The following is an 18,271-nucleotide window of genomic DNA, read 5'->3' on the forward strand; positions in this document are numbered from 1 at the left end:
TTAGCCAACATTTTTTTTTCCTTGTGAGAAAAAAAAAATGCGTTAACACCCCATTTTCAGATGTATCCAGCCACCCACTCATCCTGTCTCCTCATCCTGTAATCTCCTTTCTTTTCTATTTTTCTACAGCATTATGCCTCCTGAAGTTCACCATCCTTGATACTAAACTAAAGCTCCGCAACCTCCCTGCTCTGCTCTCCAGTCACATCCACGCCCGGATCCTGGGCTCTTCGTCCTGGGCCTTCTCCTTTGCTTTGATGGATTTTATTCTCCAACAGCTTTCTTCTGTATAAGAAGTAAACTTTTTCAGTCTTTACATGTCCAAAGACATCTTTATTCTTCTTTCATAGTCAATTGATCTTTAGCCAGGTATAAGATTCAAAGTCATTCCACCCCATGAACTTTGAAGGCACCGTCCTGTTGTCTTCCAGCATCCTGTATTATTAATGTGAGGTCTGACACCAGGCTGATTTCATTCTTCTGTGGAAGGCTCTCTCTCTCTCTCTCTCTCTCTCTCTCTCTCTCTCTCTCTCTCTCTCCCCCCCCACCTGTCAGTCTGTAAAAGCTTTTAAAAATCTCTTTATCATTGTTCTGAAATCTCATCATATGTAAATATATGTATTTTTTAAATTCAGCCATTTCAGTCCAATTTAGCTCTGAAGTATGAAGTATTTCCTGCTCTTTCTTCTCATCATTTTCTTTGTCTTCTTCATGTATATTTGTACTGTATGTAATTTTATCCCATTTCCTCTGTTCTCTCTTTGCAAAATTTATATTAGTTGAACCTCCTGTAGTATCTCTCATCTTTTCTTGCTTTGCTCTCAGTCTAGGAAAATTTCTTTAGCTTTAACTTTCAACTCTTTAATTGAATTTTCATTTCAGCCATTATATTATTAATTTTCAAGAATTCTTTCTTATTACTTGCTTTTCTTTTTCATAGTACACTCTTATTTTGTGGTGTTAATATTTTCTCAGATCTTCGAGCACATTAGAGCTCTGCTTTGTTCCTTCATTTTCTTTACATCCTCTTCTTCTTATCTCTGTATCTTTCACTGAAGTTATTTCTCTCTTTTGTTCAACCTGGTCTTTTTCTTCCATGGTATGGCTTTCATGTATGACTTGGTTGTCGTGTATAGTTGTCTATCGATGTTTAAAAATGAGACAAGGCTAATTATTCTAAAGGGTGTTAATGGCTTCCTTTTCTATTGTCTGAATCCATCTGTTTCCTAATCTGCCTCTCTGCTAAGAAAAAAATCTGGCTTAGAGATCTGTGTTTCTGGACCATGTGGTCTCTGCCTCGGGGGGGTGGGTGAGTGTCAGGGGAGCTGCCTGACAGGCTGCGGGCCCCCACATCCCAAGAAGTGGAGGGTTTTACTTCCCGCACTAGCAACCTTGGCTCTCTTACTCAGTTTCTTAATTTTCTTAGAAACATTTACACTTTTTTGTTTCTGGGGGAAAACTTCTGTGGCCTGCCTGATATTTTATAACCAAAGCTGGGGAAATGGGAAGGTGCTGCCCCCTCCCCCAAACCAACCCTCAGTCAACCTCTTTCATCCTGCACCCTCCAACCAGTCAACCCACCAACTCTGAGCCCACACCCCTTTGGCTCTCGCAGCCTTAGCCCCACACACTCCCTCCTGCTGCATGTCCTCTGGGCTGCAGTGTCCAACTCTCTCTTGCTGCCCCTCAGTATGCTTCCACACCCATCCATCCTCCAGGAAATCTCACCCATGGCTGAAGGGACCCCTTATAGCCTCTTTACTTTACAAGCTTGTTTCTTTCATTATTCCTTCATGTAATTGTAAAGAGCCATCAAACAGGAGGGAGCACAAAATGTGCTATGTCTCCTGTCTTGAACCAGATAGTTGAAGGAACTTATAAATGAAAGAAATAGAGAAATAAACCATCTCCCACATTCCCACAGCCCTGGCATGACCATACCCACCTGTAGGAGGACATAGTTATGTCTGGTTGTGGTCATGGCACACCTACATCCATGCATGTATTATTTTATGTGTGCATTACTTCACGTGATATTTTGTAGTTTTTATTTTTTTTTTTTTTACAGTGCAATGAAGGTCTTGTCTTTATCATTGTTAATGAATGTGTAAACCTCCTAGGGGAGCCTGCACCAGCCCTTCAGGGCACATCAGATGTACGTGTCCTTAACCTACTTGGAGGCAAAGTCACTCAGCAAAGTGGCAAGTGGTGAGCTAGGAACGAAAGGCCATGTCTGCCCCATTCCAAATCCTGCTCTGCCCTGGCTTGTGAGTTCATTCTGGGAATTAAATGAGATACAATATGCAAACTCATAGCAAAAGTCTGGCAAATGTAATTGCCACTCCTGTTCCCCCTTCTTAGTCACAGAGATATATTCCCCAAATTCCTCCCTCTTTTTGGCCAAAGAGAGAAAAACACACCACAAAAGTTCCAAGGAGCTCTTTCCTTCCTTCAGTGAGCGCAAGAGCTCAGCTGGGTACAGATGCAGATGCAGTTTTTTAGTTCAGTTTCACACCAACAACTTAAATCAAAGGGAAAGGGCTGTGACTCTAACAAGGCTTCCTGAAAGTTATCAACTCACTCCTTCACTGCTGGAAGATGTTCATTTCTGACTGTTCCAACGGGAGCCATCTGAAACCCATTCAGCAGCCCTCTGCCTCCTTGAGTTCTGCATGAACAGCTGCCATCCGGCTATGCAGTAGTCCCAGCAGCCCACCAGGGACACTGGGGTATGCAGGGGTGGGGTGGGGTGGCCAAGGAGAGTGAACTGGTAGCACTGCCCCACAGCAGAGCTTTAGGGGTAGACAGACCTGATGGAATTCCAGCTGTCACTGAGCAGCTGTGTGAACAAGCACAGCTATTTCATCTCTCTGGTTCTCAGTTTGCTTTTCTGTAAAGTGAAGAAGAGGGAAAAGGAAAAATAAAAACAAAGTACCACCTACTGTGACAATTAACTGTAACAAGTAACAATGACTCTAGGTGCTCAGGACATTGTCCTTATTTGTATAAACCGACAACTACTGAGATGCATTTTTATGGAAAATTACACTCCTCTTGGCATAGACACCCTGGCTGTCTATATGTAGTCTCCTCCGTTTCACTGATTTCCCTGCTGGAGATTCTAGCTCCCCCTGACATTTCTCTAGGCTTTTTTCCTTTATTTTTTCCCCCCCTCCAGTCTGAAGCTTCCCGGCTTTTCTCAATCCCAGTCCATACAGAATTGGCTTTGAGAGCTCACATGAACAGACAAGATTTTGCCTATGCATCATGTGGGGTTCTATGTCCTTCCGGTTCTCTTAGAGATGCCCTTTAGGAAGCTTTCAGAAGTGGGCCCATTCTGGAGGCTTAAAGCTCCACCCTTGGATGAGGTGCTGCTATAAATTAGAAGCATAGGCTGCAGATCTGAGGATGGCATGTGTCCCTCAGCCTCAACTGATGTGTGGTGCCTTCCCCTTTAAGTTGGCCTGGTAAAAAAAAAAAAAAAAGCCAGCCTTTAGCAAGGTCTAGAAGAAAGAGGACCTAGCAGCTTAGTTCCAGCAGGCAGCATAAGGTCTCCTTCCTTGCCTCGGGGCATTCATCTGAGCCTTCAAACCTCTCCAAGCAATGGATTCTTCTCAGAAAGAATGTTCTTCTGGGAAAGGGGAGAGGTTCCTGGTCAGGCTTGTGGCCATTGACATCTCTTTGCCTGGATACAGGCTATTCAGTTCCAGCAGGCAACATAAGTTCTCCTTCCTTGCCTCGAGGCATTCATCTGAGCCTTGAAACCTCTCCAAGCAATGGATTCTTCTCAGAAAGAATGTTCTTCTGGGAAAGGGGAGAGGTTCCTGGTCAGGCTTGTGGCCATTGATATCTCTTTGCCTGGATACAGGCTGCCTCTCTGTCCCCCACCCTCCCCAGTCCCCATCTAGTGCTCCTCATTATTGGAGGAGCTTGTGACAGCATGAACAAGCCAAACCCCTGTTTCTTCTCTCCATCCCACTTAAATATGCACAACTACACTTGGGTTTTCTTAAAAGCTGCTAATTTGCCAATCAGAGAAGTCAAACTATGTTTCTGTGCTAATGGGAGAGAACCTGAAAAAGGCCAAAGGAGAAAATATTTTCAACACACTTGAAAAGCTGTTGTCTTTTGAGTATATTGAGTTCAAATAAATCAATAAGAAAAACAACAGCCACCCTCCGAATGAGGAGACAGCACAGACAACACATTCACCTGAGAGAACATGTGATTTGTAAATAAGCATATGACAGTATCTTCGACCTTACTGGTAATCAAGAAAATGCAAAACAAATAACTACATATGTTACTCATCTACAGAATTAATAATGACTTAAAATCTAATGTTTAATTCTGGCGAGAGGATCTGAGATGAGCACTGGAATTCTTGATTGGGGAACATGTAAATTGCTACAGCCACAACTCATGAGTGTATCAAAAACTTTAAACACACTCTTAACCTTCGATCCAGTAATTCTACTTGCTGGAGTACAAAGTAAGAAAAAAAATATGAAATGCAGACATTTATATTCACGTGGTTTATCACAGCACTATTTAACTAGCAAAGCCAAGGAAAAACCTAGTGATTAAACCAAATTAAAGAGCTTTTATACTTTCATATGGAAAAATGGTTATGACATAATGTTTGGTATTGAAAGCTCAGCACTTGAAATCACATATTCAGTAAAATCTCAATAAGTATAAAGCAAATATTCATAAATGCGTAAAAAGACTAAAAGTAAATAATTTTAATGTGCCAGAGATTATGAGCAATTATTAGGGTTTGGAGGCATTTTCCATTATTTATTATTTTTTATATAAAGAGCATCTATTACTGTGATGAAGGGTAAAACTCTTCATTAAAAATGTCAAAGGACCCAAGTAGCACCTACCCACCTCTGCCTGTAAGGACTCACACCCAGGACAGTGCAACAGCAGTAGGGGACCTCCAAGCCCCCTCCCATAAAGGAGCCAGCACTGCGTGTTAGTTTGCAGTGGGGATGTGGAGGGTAGGTGCCCCCTTCCCATGGGCAGTTCCTTCCCTGTATAGTGCTGGGATGGAGGAGAAAATTCCTCCCCAGGACTTGATCACATCCTCTCACTCCTTGGAGGACTCAGCAGCTTTTACCAGCCATGAGGCACAGTCATTGAAGGGACAGCCAGAGCTGAGTCTCAATCCTGGTTGCACTGCCCTGGAAAAATTCTCTCAGCAGCTTTTACCAGCCATGAGGCATAGTCATTGAAGGGACAGCCAGAGCTGAGTCTCAATCCTGGTTGCACTGCCCTGGAAAAATTCTTGTCACTCCTCTGAACCTCAATTTTCTCACCTTTAAAATGGGCCCTTTGCAATACCCTCTTTGAGAGAAATTAAATGAGATAAGAACTGTTTTATTGTTACAAGATATAGCTGAGTATTTTCACTTCGTGATTAAATATCCAACACATGAATACACATTAGTAGTGCATTTCTGTGACTTAATGTCAGACTCTTACCACATAATCTAATTTTTCATAGTTATTTTACCTTCTTAAAACAGCAATCATTTCTTTAAAATTGGACATTTCCATGGTTTAATTTTCTAAAATATATCCATTTCCCTTCTAGCTAAACTGCTACTCACTTAAACACTACTTACCTTCCTTTCTGAATGGCCTGGTGTCCCTACTAAAAAGTGTGTGTGTGAAGAAGAGGACCAATATATTTAAATAACTCCTGTGTGCTAAGTAAGACACTGGAATTGTCTCATTAATTATTAATTATCTAATGTATTACAACAACCTCACTTCACAGATTGCTACAATTTTGTGGATGAGAAAATTGAGGCTCAGAGAAGTGAAGTACAATGCTGAAGGTTACCCAGCTAGTAGGCACTAGAGTAACCCAGATCCAGTCCCAAAGCTCCTCAACAGGATATGGAAGTCATATCCTCCAGTTATGGCTGGAGCTGAGATGCTTTAGTTCTATAATAAATGCTGCTCTTCTCTTATATCTGACGTTTATGATTTGTAGGGCTTTCTATTTTTGCTGTCTATTAGTTAGCTAGTTGGTTAGTTTATTTTTTTCGCTTCCTTTCTGTAAGGAATTCTTGTTACGTTTTGGTGCTTTTAACCTGTCCCACTCTGAGAAATTAAATAAGCAAACCTCTTATGATTATGTCAGTGAATTCTAACTGAGTTTCTAAAAGGTCCTGCTACAAGTGCGGTGCTTGTTCTTTGATTACCTGGGGGGACTTCCCTACAGCTCTCCAGCTGCATCTCAGGTAACTGAACTTATTATCTCTGAATACAGGGCGTACTATGGTCCAATAGGGACATATATGTATTATTAAACAAAATGTTAAACTATTACATTAATCATTGGTAGTTTCTATTAAATGCCTTTTCTATTCCATTGGGATTTTATAGACATTGCCTCTGTAAAACACTTGAATGTAGTTATTCCTGTCTCCATCTTCTAGATGAGGAAACTGAGACTCAAAAGTTTCCATACCTGGCCAAAGGCATTCTGTGAATATTTCACTTCAAATCAACGTGTATATGATGAGCATGGAAGTTTGACTAAAGGTCTATAAGCAGTGCGGGTCCTTCATGATCTAACTAAAGTGAATCATGATTGCCCTCCCACTGTCACAACTGCAATTCTACTGAGTATGCCTGGAGTTTGTCCAGCCCAGGTAGAGCTGGGCAAGGCCTCTGCATTGCACACCTCAAGGGGGCAGCCTTGCTTTGTGTTCAGCCATGAATAATACTCCTGAGGGCATGCGCATTGTGCAAACAGCTGGAATGGTGCCCTGCCATGGTGCAAGAGCGACCTTAATGGCAGGTGGGGGAAGGGAGTCACAACACGTCGTTGGGGACTGTCAAGAAAACAATGACAAGCAGCACAGGAAGGATGAAGCATCAGACATGAGAAGTACAAAGTATTCTCCTGGAGCTGGAATTCAAAAACGAGGGTAGCATGGTCTCAAGTTCCCTGCCCTTTTCTAGGGGGTAGAGGGGGTAATTTAATGCATAACATTTTTTGTGGGTAGTGCGGATTGACTCCGTTTAACTAACCAAAGTATCAAAATCAATGTGGAGTTTTAATTGTGCAAGTAAAGTGAATTCTCCACAAACTCCACTATGTCAGGAAGCTGCACACAAAGGTGATCCTAACAAATCACATGCCCCTTGACCAGAAATCTTTCCTTTTTTCTAATAATCTTTCTCAAACTTTAGCCTTTTGAGTGGCACAGTTCCCCTGAGAGGCCAGCAAGATGGACTCTTCCCAGGCACAGATGACCTGTGGCTGGCTGGAAAAGTCCGCAGAACTACCAAGTGCCGGAGCAGCCAGAGCAGCCAGCCAAGACTCAAACACAGGTCTGTCCCTATTTGGTCACCAGCCCTGATGGTGTCCGACCAGGCCATCATGTCACATCTGGGAGTTTTTCCGTTTGCACAGGGGGGAATTCTCAGCCACATCCTCTGTATCTGGTAGTCGCAGATGGAAACAGAAACATAGTTAGAAAAATGTGATCCTCGCGCAGGAAAGCTGGAGCACAGTAGAGTTCAGAAGTGGGCGGGTGTGTGCGTGTTGTTGTTTTGTTTTTTAAGGGTGGAAACCCCACCAGCCAAGTCTGCAGAAAAAAAATAAATGAAGTCTGCCTATCTCCGGACCGGAGCCCCTCCCCTCGGCCCGCGCCAGAGGAGTGTGACCCAAGTGCCGCTTCCTCCCACTGCTGAGGGTCAGAAGCCCTCCAGCGCGACCCTCGCCACCGCTCCGTCCCCTCCCCTCGTCCCCTCGGCCTCTGCCTGGCTCGCGCCCAGGACCAGCGGGCGATGAGCAGCCTCAACGGCACGTCGCCGCCCCCCGGCTCCGGTCGGAAAGGTGCTCCGGACCCGCGGGGACCTTCTCAGGGACTTGCTCTCCACTCCCGCTGCGAGGCAGGCGCGCGATGGTGGAGGGATCCGCTGGCCCTGACCTTCTTGGCGGTTGCAGTTCCTCACTGCTTGCTTGCTTGCTTTTTAAAACCAGCACATGATTCTTTCTTGACAGGAAATCATATGCGGTGAGATTCTTTATAGACGCTCAGAAGCACTGCTGGGCCTCTCCCCGCGCCCCCGCAACTGGGCTTTTGCAGTATAAACTAAAATTTTATTTTTTAAATAATGAATTATATCCCTTTTATTCCCCACCCTGGCTAAGTCTGATCACTAGAGGCTCTCTGGCTATGACAGGGGCTACTGCGAGGCTAAGGCTAAGGCTGATGTCGCGTATCCTGCTCACAGCACCACTTGTCTAGCTCTCACTCCTGTTGTGACGCCAATTGTAAAGCTAGGCGACCACACTAGTTGTTGCGGCTCTTTTACCTGCCGGTAATCCTGCACCGACTAGGACGATGGTTGACCTAGGGCTGGGTCTGGAGCTCCCAGACCCCTCAAGCCCATTCACAGACTGGGTCACAAACCCTTCACACACCAGGCTGGGTCACCAGACCCCTCCATGCCAGGCTGGGTCACCGGACCCCTTCACGCAGGTCTATGAGCTAGGTAACTGGCCACATGGTCCTTGGAAGCTGCTGGTCTGGAAAAACATGGCCATGCAGGGCAGGTGCCGCAGGCAGTAAACACCAGCCAAAGTGGCTCCACCTTGCAGGCACACATACTCCACCCACACACACAATGTTTACTGAACTGCCCTGAACTGGCTCCCAGGCAGGGGAGCCTGATCAAATTGTTCCATTTTCCCAACCAGCCACCCCTTCAGGGTCCCTTGCCATACAATCTACGAGTTCAGAATCTTCCACAATGTTCCCTTAGCAAGGATAAATGACCCTTATATTTACATAACTTATTGTCCATTCAATATGCCTTAAGGCTTGTAGCTCTGTCATTTTGACTGTCAGCCGCGTATGTCTGGTTAGTAGTAACCATTGGTGTAATCCTCCATGCAAATCCTGCAGTCATACTGATGGGCAGTTCAATGCATATTCAGCAGGCCAACACATTGATCACACGACTCTGGTGCAGTGCCCGCAACCAGAACACTATAGGCCAAAAGACAGAAGAGTTATTGGTACCAATAGGGGAAGTTCTCGCCCCTCTGGTAAGATACATGCCAGTTTGCCATCCTGAGAAAGGATGGTTGCAGGAGTAGGTATCTTACTTGGCTTATGATACCATATTTTATCTGCTAACACTGTTGGATCTGTAGGTTCTACATGTAACAGTATAGGGGGAACTCATAATTGGCCATAATGATAATACAAATGTGCCCTTTGGAATAGAGCACTCATCTGTTCCAGGCCATGTCACCGTTACTCGAGTAGGCCAGGTACTTGTCACCCAAGGTAAAACTTGTAAGCCTTCCTCTAATCCTTTTCCCCAAAGCCCTATTAAACCTACCCAGCATATATGGGGGGCTTTTGTTCTCAAAGGCCATTCCCATTGTACTGTCTGTCCCTGTTGCAAACAGGTTGGGGCCGATAAGAGAATATTTCCATTCTTGCCATATCCTGGCTTCAAAAGCTTATCTTTAGTAGTGACTTGCAGATGTAGTTACTCGAGTAGGCCAGGTACTTGTCACCCAAGGTGAAACTTGTAAGCCTTCCTCTAATCCTTTTCCCCAAGGCCCTATTAAACCTACCCAGCATATATGGGGGGCTTTTGTTCTCAAGGGCCATTCCCATTGTACTGTCTGTCCCTGTTGCAAACAGGTTGGGGCCGATAAGAGAATATTTCCATTCTTGCCATATCCTGGCTTCAAAAGCTTATCTTTAGTAGTGACTTGCAGATGTATAGGTGCTGCAGCCCTATGCAACAGAGCTTCCACTGGAGAGGGTCTGCCCTTGTAGGATCTCTCATTTAGAATTCTGACTGTCGGCCATAATCACCGTGCCCACCCCTTCAGGGATGGGGGTTGGGTAGATAGCCTTAGTCCCCTTTTTAAAAGGCCATTGTACCGTTCAATCATTCCTGCCGCCTGGAGATAATATGGCACATGTAACTTCCACTGAATGGACAACTGGGAGGCCCATCTCTGAACCCCATGTCCAGTAAAGTGGGTTCCATTATCACTTTCTATAACTATAAGCCAGCCATACATAGCAGTAAGGCTATTCAGTGCCTTCACAGTGTTTACCTTGTCTGGGGCATTACAAGGCCATACCAACAAAAGACCAGTAGCTGTATCAACAGCTGTGAAGATGTATCTGAAATTCTCTGACTTTGGCAGTGGTCCAACAAAGTCTACTTGCCATCGAGTCAGGGGCACCCTTCCTCAAGTTATTTGCCCATCTGTATGGGGCATCCGCCGGGGGTGTGGACTCTCTTGAGCACACACTGGACAAGCCCGACAGGCATTCACTACATCTTCCCACTTTATAGGCAAGGCCCATCTTTGAGCCGCCATCCACATGGTTTTACTGCCAGCATGCTGCATTCATTGATGTAACCACTGGGCTACATCAGTAGCGGGGGCTCTCTCCAGCCGTCTTACCTTAGCCAAGGCATCAGCTTCATCATTTCCCGGGCTGGCTAAGGGGAAGTGCCCCGTGACATGAAAAAGAGTTACTTCTTTCTCATGTCTTAATTCCCATAACTCTTGCCACATGGCTTGTCCCTACAGGGGTCGGTGGTCTACCATCCACTGTTGATATTTCCAAGTAGAGATCCAAAGGGTTAAACCTTTGTACACAGCCCAGCTGTCAGTACAGATGGTTAATGACCGAGGCTCAATTTTTATCACCATCCATACTGCTCTCAGTTCAGCCCATTGACTGCTTTGTCCTATGCCATTTTCATATCACATGGTATCTGTTGAGGGCTGAACAGCAACAGCTGTCCATGATGCTGAAGGTCCCATGCTAGAGCCATCTGTATACCAAGCTTCCTCTGTGATAGGTCCCTGTCCCTCAGGAAAAGGAGTAGCTTCCACCTCCATGGGTAACGGTTGTGTCAAAGTTTCCTCCACAGCCTCTACAGGGCCTAGCACGGTTTGCAGCTCTTTGAACAGAGGACTCGTTGACACAGTGCTCCTTTGTTCTATATATGCTCCCCATTTAGACAAAGTGGGAGTCTGAGCTATACCCATTTCAGGGTTGGTTGCCCATGTGTGCAGCCAACCTGTTATGGGGTATGTTGTCCTTACTAGGACTTTGGCAGTTCCTATGATAGCTTCAGTGGCTATCAAGGCAGAATACACAGCTGCTAACTGCTTTTCTATTAGGGTGTAGTGCACTTCAGCACCCTTCCAGAGCTGAGACCAGAATCCTACGAGTGTGCGGAATCAGTCTTGTTTCTGCCACAAACCCCATCCTAACCCCTCCTGGGTTATATGTATGTCTAACTCAAACGGCTTAGTGGGGTTGGCCACTTGTAAAGCTTGTACTTGCTATATTGCCCTTTTTGTAGCCTGATAGCTTGTTCTACTTCCTTAGTCCAATCCCAAAGGGCTCCTTTCTTTGTCAATGCATATAGTGTGCATGCCTTTGGGGCCATATGGGGTACAAAAGCTCTCCAATACCCCAAAAGTCCCAAATATGTCTGTAGCTGAGCTACCATTGTGGGTTGAGGGTATGCCTGTATCTTATCTATAATAGCTTCTAGGATGACCCTCATCTTACCCAACCAGACCACTCCCAGGAATCTGAATGACAGCCCTACATTGTTCCAAATGACTTAGCAGCATTGGAGCTACCTGGGTTAAATCTGCAAGAGGGTCAGAGGTTAATAACACATCATCAATGTAGTGAAACATTATAACCGTGCTGGACCTAGTCCACTTGTCTAGGTCCCCAGCCACCAAACCATGACAGATGGTTGGGCTATGCAGATAACCTTGGGGTAATACTTGTAAGTTCCACTGTCTTCGTTCCCACATGAAGGCAAACTGATCTTGGCTATCAGCCAAGATTGGAATGGAGAAAAAAGCATTTACGAGGTCCAATACATAAAGATAAGTTCCCAGCTGAGTCATCAGCTGATCCATCAAGTCATGAACTGAAGGTGTAGCCATATGCAAAGGAGGCATTACTTTGTTCAGTTCTCTATAATCTATAGTCATTCTCCAGGTACCATCAGGCTTTTTCACTGGCCATACCGGAGCATTAAATGGGCTCTGAGCCAGACAAATAATACCAACTCTCTCTAATTCCAATACAGTAGCACTTATCGCTGCATGTCCTCCAGATAGGCAATACTGCTTTACATTAACTACATGGCTTGGCTTGGGTAACACCTGTGGGTCATGTTTAGCATATCCTCGTAACATAGGCTTTACTGTCCATATTTGCAGCCAAAATGCTCCAACTGTTGTTTGCGGGTACAAACCATAAAGTACATCCATACCCAGTATGTATTCAGCTACAGGAGATATATATACAGTATATACATGAGGAGATAATCTTCCTATGCCCAATGGCAATGACACAGCTTTGACCTCAGTAGTATGTCCTCCATATATGAACTGTGGCCCCTGGAAACTTATCAGGATTGCCATGTATCAGGCTACATTCTGCACCTGTATCCACCAATGCCAAAACACACTGCACATTTGTCCTTGACAAATATATTGCCAATTCAACATGAGGCCTCAGGTCCTCACCTGCCCCTAAAAGACAAGTACCTTGGCCTGCTCCCTAATCAAAATGGAACAATTCATCTGCCTCCTCAGGAACAACCAAAAAGTCCTTTAAATCCACTGAGCATACCTTGCTACCTGTTTCTGGACATTTGGTGAAACGCTGTTCAGGGCACAATTGCTGCCACAAGGCAAACAGGACTGCATTTGGCTGCTGGTCAATTTTCTTTTTATCAACCCCTGCTGCAAGCAAGTCAAGCCACATGTGCTTATGGCTAGTCTTGCTTAGTCCCTTTGGGATAAAATCCCGAGTATTTCTTGGGGGTTTGGCCTTAGACCCCTTTTGCTTGTCTGCTATCCTCTACGTCACCCAAGCCAGCTATCATGGTCATTACCTCATGTATAGGACTACCAATGTATGTGGCCAGTATGGCCATTAGAGACCCGAAGGACATTGATGGGGCATTTTGCAGCACTATGTCTCTTATGCTGCCTGTAAAGTTTTCATTGTCTGGCCACGAGTGTTCACATTAAACATGGACTGCCGTATCCCCAGCTCCCTAATGATTTGGACCAGCTCAGCATACGTTTGCCATTTACTAACAATCTTGGGCAGTTCTCCAGCATTTGCCCACATGGTTCGGGCAGCTGCATTCACTCATTCCCTCAAGGAGTGGTTACCTTGTCCAGGTGCATATCTGCAGCTATTTGGCAGCCGTTGTCTCAGGGATGGGTGCATGATGATGGAGGCCAATTTCTTCACCTCCTCACTAGAGCACATTACACTATCCACCCCTAGGTCGCATAAGCGCAACAGCCAAGCAGCCAGGGTCTCCCCATGTTTCTGCCTGAACTGTCTCCCCAAGTCAACCAGTTCAAGCTGGGTATACAGGACATAGGCAGTGAACTGGGTCACCTGTGGATCACCCACCGATTGTCCATCTGGTCGCATAGGCTGCTCATGCCTCAATTTCTCGTGCACAACAGGTGGTGCCTGGAGATGCACAGTTTCCCCCAACTCACCATTGGGTTGGTTGTCTTGCCTGGTGTGAGGGGCAGGAGTGGCCAGTCGCTGCACGTCGTCCTACAGGACATTTATCCGTGCTTCCAATGACTCTGCTTTCTGCCTCGATTCTGCCAATAGCTGCACATCATCCACCAACAACTCTGCTTTCCGCTTCAGCTCTCCATCAGTTTGCAGCAGAGTGAGCAAAAGCCAGGCTCCGATCAGCAGAAAAGTAGCCACCGGGCACCACATGCTCAAAGACAGCCACATTTCCTCCTCCTCCCAAGGGGTTTTGAGTTGTAGTACCTGGTGTATGCTGCTTTGCACTACAGTGTGCAGCAACCAGGTCCTAGTCAACAGAAAGGTGGCCATAGGGCACAGCATATTCACAAATAGCCACATTTCCTCCTTCTTCCAAGTGTTTTTAGCTCCTGTACCTGCTCAGAGTCCTGTCACAGGCTACGCCAAATGTGGCTTAATCCTGCCCAACTACACCAATTTGTCTGGCTACAACATGGGGTACTGCGAGGCTAAGGCTAAGGCTGATGTTGCATATCCTGCTCACAGCACCAATTGTCTAGCTCTTAATCCTGTTGTGACACCAGTTGTAAAGCTAGACAACAACACTAGTTGTCGGGCTCTTTTACCTGCCAGTAATCCTGCACCAACTGGGCCAATGGTTGACCTAGGGCTGGGTCTGTAGCTCCCAGACCCCTCAAGCCCATTCACAGACCAGGTCACAAACCCTTCACATGCCAGGCTGGGTCACCAGACCCTTTCATGCAGTTCTATAAGCTGGGTAACTGGCTACATGGTCCTTGGAAGCTGCAGGTATGGAAAAACATGACCATGCAGGGCGGGTGCCTGAGGCAGTAAAAACTAGCCAAAGTGGTGCTACCTTGCAGGTGCACATACTCCACATACACACACAATGTTTACTGAACTGCCCTGAACTGGCTCCAAGGCGAGGGGAGCCTAACCAATTTGTTCCATTTTCCCAACAGAGGCTTTCAGAGAGGAGATAATTTGAGACTATATGATTATGTTAAATTATTACTATGTTAATTATGTGGGTAGTGGAGACACTGACTCTCCACTTATAAGTCTTTGAAATCAGGGTGGTCATGAGGCCTCACCTTGCCCAAACTTGGGCACCAGTGAGTGTGGCTTAGGTCTGCAGGTATGTGCTATGTGCCTGTGTGTGCACAAGACAGTGCATGTGCCCATGAGCTTGCCTGGGTCAGTCCAGGTGTGCACAGATACCAGTCGTGCATGGAAGCCTGGGCCCGTCTGCTTTGGGATGACCTTAGCCACTTATTAGCAAGCCAACCTCACTTATCTCCAGTTTTGTCATCTTCAGAATGGTAATGATAATAAGATACCACTCATCAGGTTGTGAGAATTAAGTGTGCATAAATGGCTTACCACAGATAATGACACATACTGAGTGCTCAGTAAATGTCAGGCACTTTTATGTTAATTTCACATGAGATTGTGGATCCATGAGTTAGTTCATGGGTGTTAGTGCTTACATGTGCGTGCCTGACTTGAGCGTGTGTGTGTGTGTGTGTGTGTGTGTGTGGTAAGGCCTGAGTTAAGGAGACAGAGACACTGTAACCATTCCAGTTCAAGCACTGAGGAAGTACAGGCTGCAGACATTCCCATGTTTGAAGAAGACAGCCTGGCCTGCCCCGGCCCCCATCCCGCAAGCCATTCTCTAGGATTCCTTTCAGACCTTGACCAATGGCTGCAGATCCTCCCTTCCTGGACTGGTGGGGTTGCAGCCTTCACTTGCATACCATCTGGATTACCCTTCAGATTTGATTTATGGTAAGATCTCTACTGTGGAAGAACCTTGGGGCCCTATTTCTTGCTGCTAACTCAGGCAGGATGTGTCTATATCCTGTCTCAGTTTACATAGCTGTTCCTCAGAACCAGAGATTAGAGTGCAAAGGACCCACTTCCGCTGGCCAGGCCTGCCCTACCCAGCTGGCTCAGCCGACTCTCTTAGGCCCAAATGACACAGTTATTGTGAGTCATGCACAGCAAGGCAACAGCCTTACCCTTGGATGGAAGGGGTCAGCGCTCAGTGAGGAGGCGGCCAGGTTTGGCAGCTTTATATAGAATTCATTGCCTCTGGCAGAAGCAGAGAGAATTGCATTAAGTGCCAGATGAAATTCCAGCCCAGCCATTGCTCAATCCCTCCAGATATGGTGGCGCTGGGAGTCACATGGCATTGGCACAGTCAGCACTGGAACTTTCCAAGGGTCCCATGTGTTTCTGGGAACTTGCAAAACAGCTTAAGAAGCAGAGTGTTGTGGACTCGTGTGTTTGCAACAGGAACACATAAACCTGTCTGCAAGGAGCAGGAGGCCCCTCAGCAGCAGTGAGAGCTTGGACAAGCCAAGTCAGTTTGCCTCTGGGTGTCAGAACACATACACATCTCATGCCCTTCTGAGACCCCAACCAAAACACCTTCCCAGCTCAACAAGCTCAAGCTAAAAACAAAACCAAACAAACAAGAGAGTTTGAACAATGAATGAAGAGTTAATAAAAGGAAAGAGAAAGACATCTTCTCACCTCAAGGGCAATTACTTTATTGTCTGATGAGAATCCTTCAGAAGTATTATATGCATATACAATTACTTCTTATTTTACATAATGAAGCCTATTTTATACATTCCATTTCGTCTTGCTTTTTTCTGTAAGAACATATCTTAAAAATTATACCTTATCACCATATATGGACTAATTCATTCTTCTCAGGGCTGCAGAGTGTGAATTATATGAAAATATGAATGTACTGGTTCTTTGATTTAACCTATTCCTCTGCTAATGGACATTCAGGTTGTGTACAGACTTCATTAATTTTTGTTTAACCAGACGCAGTGCTGCCATGACAATCCTTGTAAGTAGGGTTTTACATGCATATGTTTCCATACCTTTAGGATAAATTCCCCCACTCCAGAATTTAATTTCTGGGACAGAGTGTGTACATTTAAAATGTTACTAAATACTGAGAAACTGCCCTCCTAAAGGTCACACCAGTTTCTAATGCTCACGAGTGGCCTGTGACAGCTTCCACTTCCCAACATCCTCACTCACACTATGTAGTCTTTATCTCAAACTGATGGGTAAAAAAACATTGTCGCTTTGGACTGTGCCTGTGTAAGTACACCTGAGGCTGCACATGTTTTCTTACCTCCACAGACATTCTGTTACCTTCTGGGGAAGTGCCTGCTTACCTCCTTTGTCCGTTTCCTATCAGCTCCCTGGCCCCCCATGAGGAAGTGTACCCCAGAAGTGACATGATGTGTCCTCATCACGGGGAGAGTTGGAGGCAGAAACCAGAGCCCCGCCCATGCTGTGGAGTCAGACCTGAGTTTGATCCCATCCCCAGTGTTTACTGGCTTTAGGAGGGATACAAAAAACCCTCAGAGCCTGTTTTCTCATCTGTAAGTGGAAGTAATAACAGCTCCTTCATGGGAGTCACGTAAAGAACGGGCGCCTGAGAGCCTGGTCCCGTGCCCAGCAGCAGTGGTATCTGAGGTGGTGGTTGCTAGTGGCACTTACCGTGGTGAGCCTAGCCTGCGGCCGCTGGTGACCTCAAAAATCTCCCTTGCAGACCGCTGTTGTTCTTTGCTGTTCTTTGATAATGTAACAACATTGGTGCTTACATGCCAAGCCCTGGCAATGGTCTTACACCAGGCACCACTCCATCCTGGTGTGACAGGCATTTTCTTACCTGTTTTTCAGATGAAACACTGGAGGCTCAGGGGAGATAACCTGCTACAGGGCTCCCAGGCACTGAGGGCACAGCCAGGCTGTGGGCACAGGCTGTCAGACCCCACAGCCAGCACAGGCCAGCCTGAGGAGTGGGGAGTGTGCCAACCACAGGAGCTGTGCCTGGAAAGTCACTGCCGGAGCTCCACACTCAGACACTCAGACCCTGCCAGCCTGCAGTCCAGCCCCAATCCACTGTCACCCACTATCACTCCCTTTCCTGTGGTCAAGACCGCTCCACAATGGGGCTGCTGCAACCCTCCGCCCACCTTCACCCCTGCCTGCATCAGGCTCTCTGGGCTTTCTGGGTACCCACACACACACCTGCATGTCTGTTAAGGCCCAGTTTATACGTTCCCACCTCACAGAAAATTTTTCCAACCCTAGAAAGCCACCTATCATGGCCCTGGGGACATTTTGCATCCCTGACAGATTCCTATGTCTGTCTCCTTCCCAGAATTCTGACCTCCCGAGGGGCTCCGTGACCCCACCTACCCCCCACATGGGGCCTGGCACAAAGAGGTGTTTGGTGAGAGGCTTTGAAACAAACGGGTGATTGCATGGGTGACCGGAAGATCGACTCTCAGGACTACTGCAGTGCTAATGCCAGAAGTGCCTTTTAACATTCATACCCTCAGTAGTTCCTAGGCCAGATCTTGGCCTGTACTCAGAGGCCAGTAAATAATAAATTAAAATGGACAGACGTTAAACCAAAACAAATTCTACAAACACAGCTGGTGGGCACCGGAAGTCCCCACCCAGTCCTTCCCACTCTCTCACTACAGCACTGACTCATCTGTCCTGTCCTCTCCCCGACCTCCCTCTCACCTTGGCCTGGGGTCTTCTTCGGATCCGTAAGCAATGGGAACTTCTGAGGGAATGCTCCTGCCCTTAGTTATTGTAAATTTTAATTTCTGCACATTTTT

The 18,271-nt window shown here is 46.1% G+C and overlaps 1 protein-coding gene across 1 annotated transcript in view; it reads left to right on the forward strand.

Moving 5' to 3' along the window:
• The first annotated feature begins 7,627 nt into the window (after positions 1-7,627).
• Positions 7,628-18,271, forward strand: part of LOC103608963 (glycophorin-C-like) — a 43,800-nt gene continuing 33,156 nt past the window's right edge. The window contains exon 1 of the mRNA XM_008593346.1: positions 7,628-7,855. Within this exon, the coding sequence (XP_008591568.1) occupies positions 7,816-7,855 (40 nt within the window). The 5' untranslated portion in view covers positions 7,628-7,815. The remainder of the gene's footprint in view (positions 7,856-18,271) is intronic.

This window comes from Galeopterus variegatus, unplaced genomic scaffold, assembly GCF_000696425.1.
Source record: "Galeopterus variegatus unplaced genomic scaffold, G_variegatus-3.0.2 Scaffold9021, whole genome shotgun sequence".
Classification (NCBI taxonomy): Eukaryota; Metazoa; Chordata; class Mammalia; order Dermoptera; family Cynocephalidae; genus Galeopterus; species Galeopterus variegatus.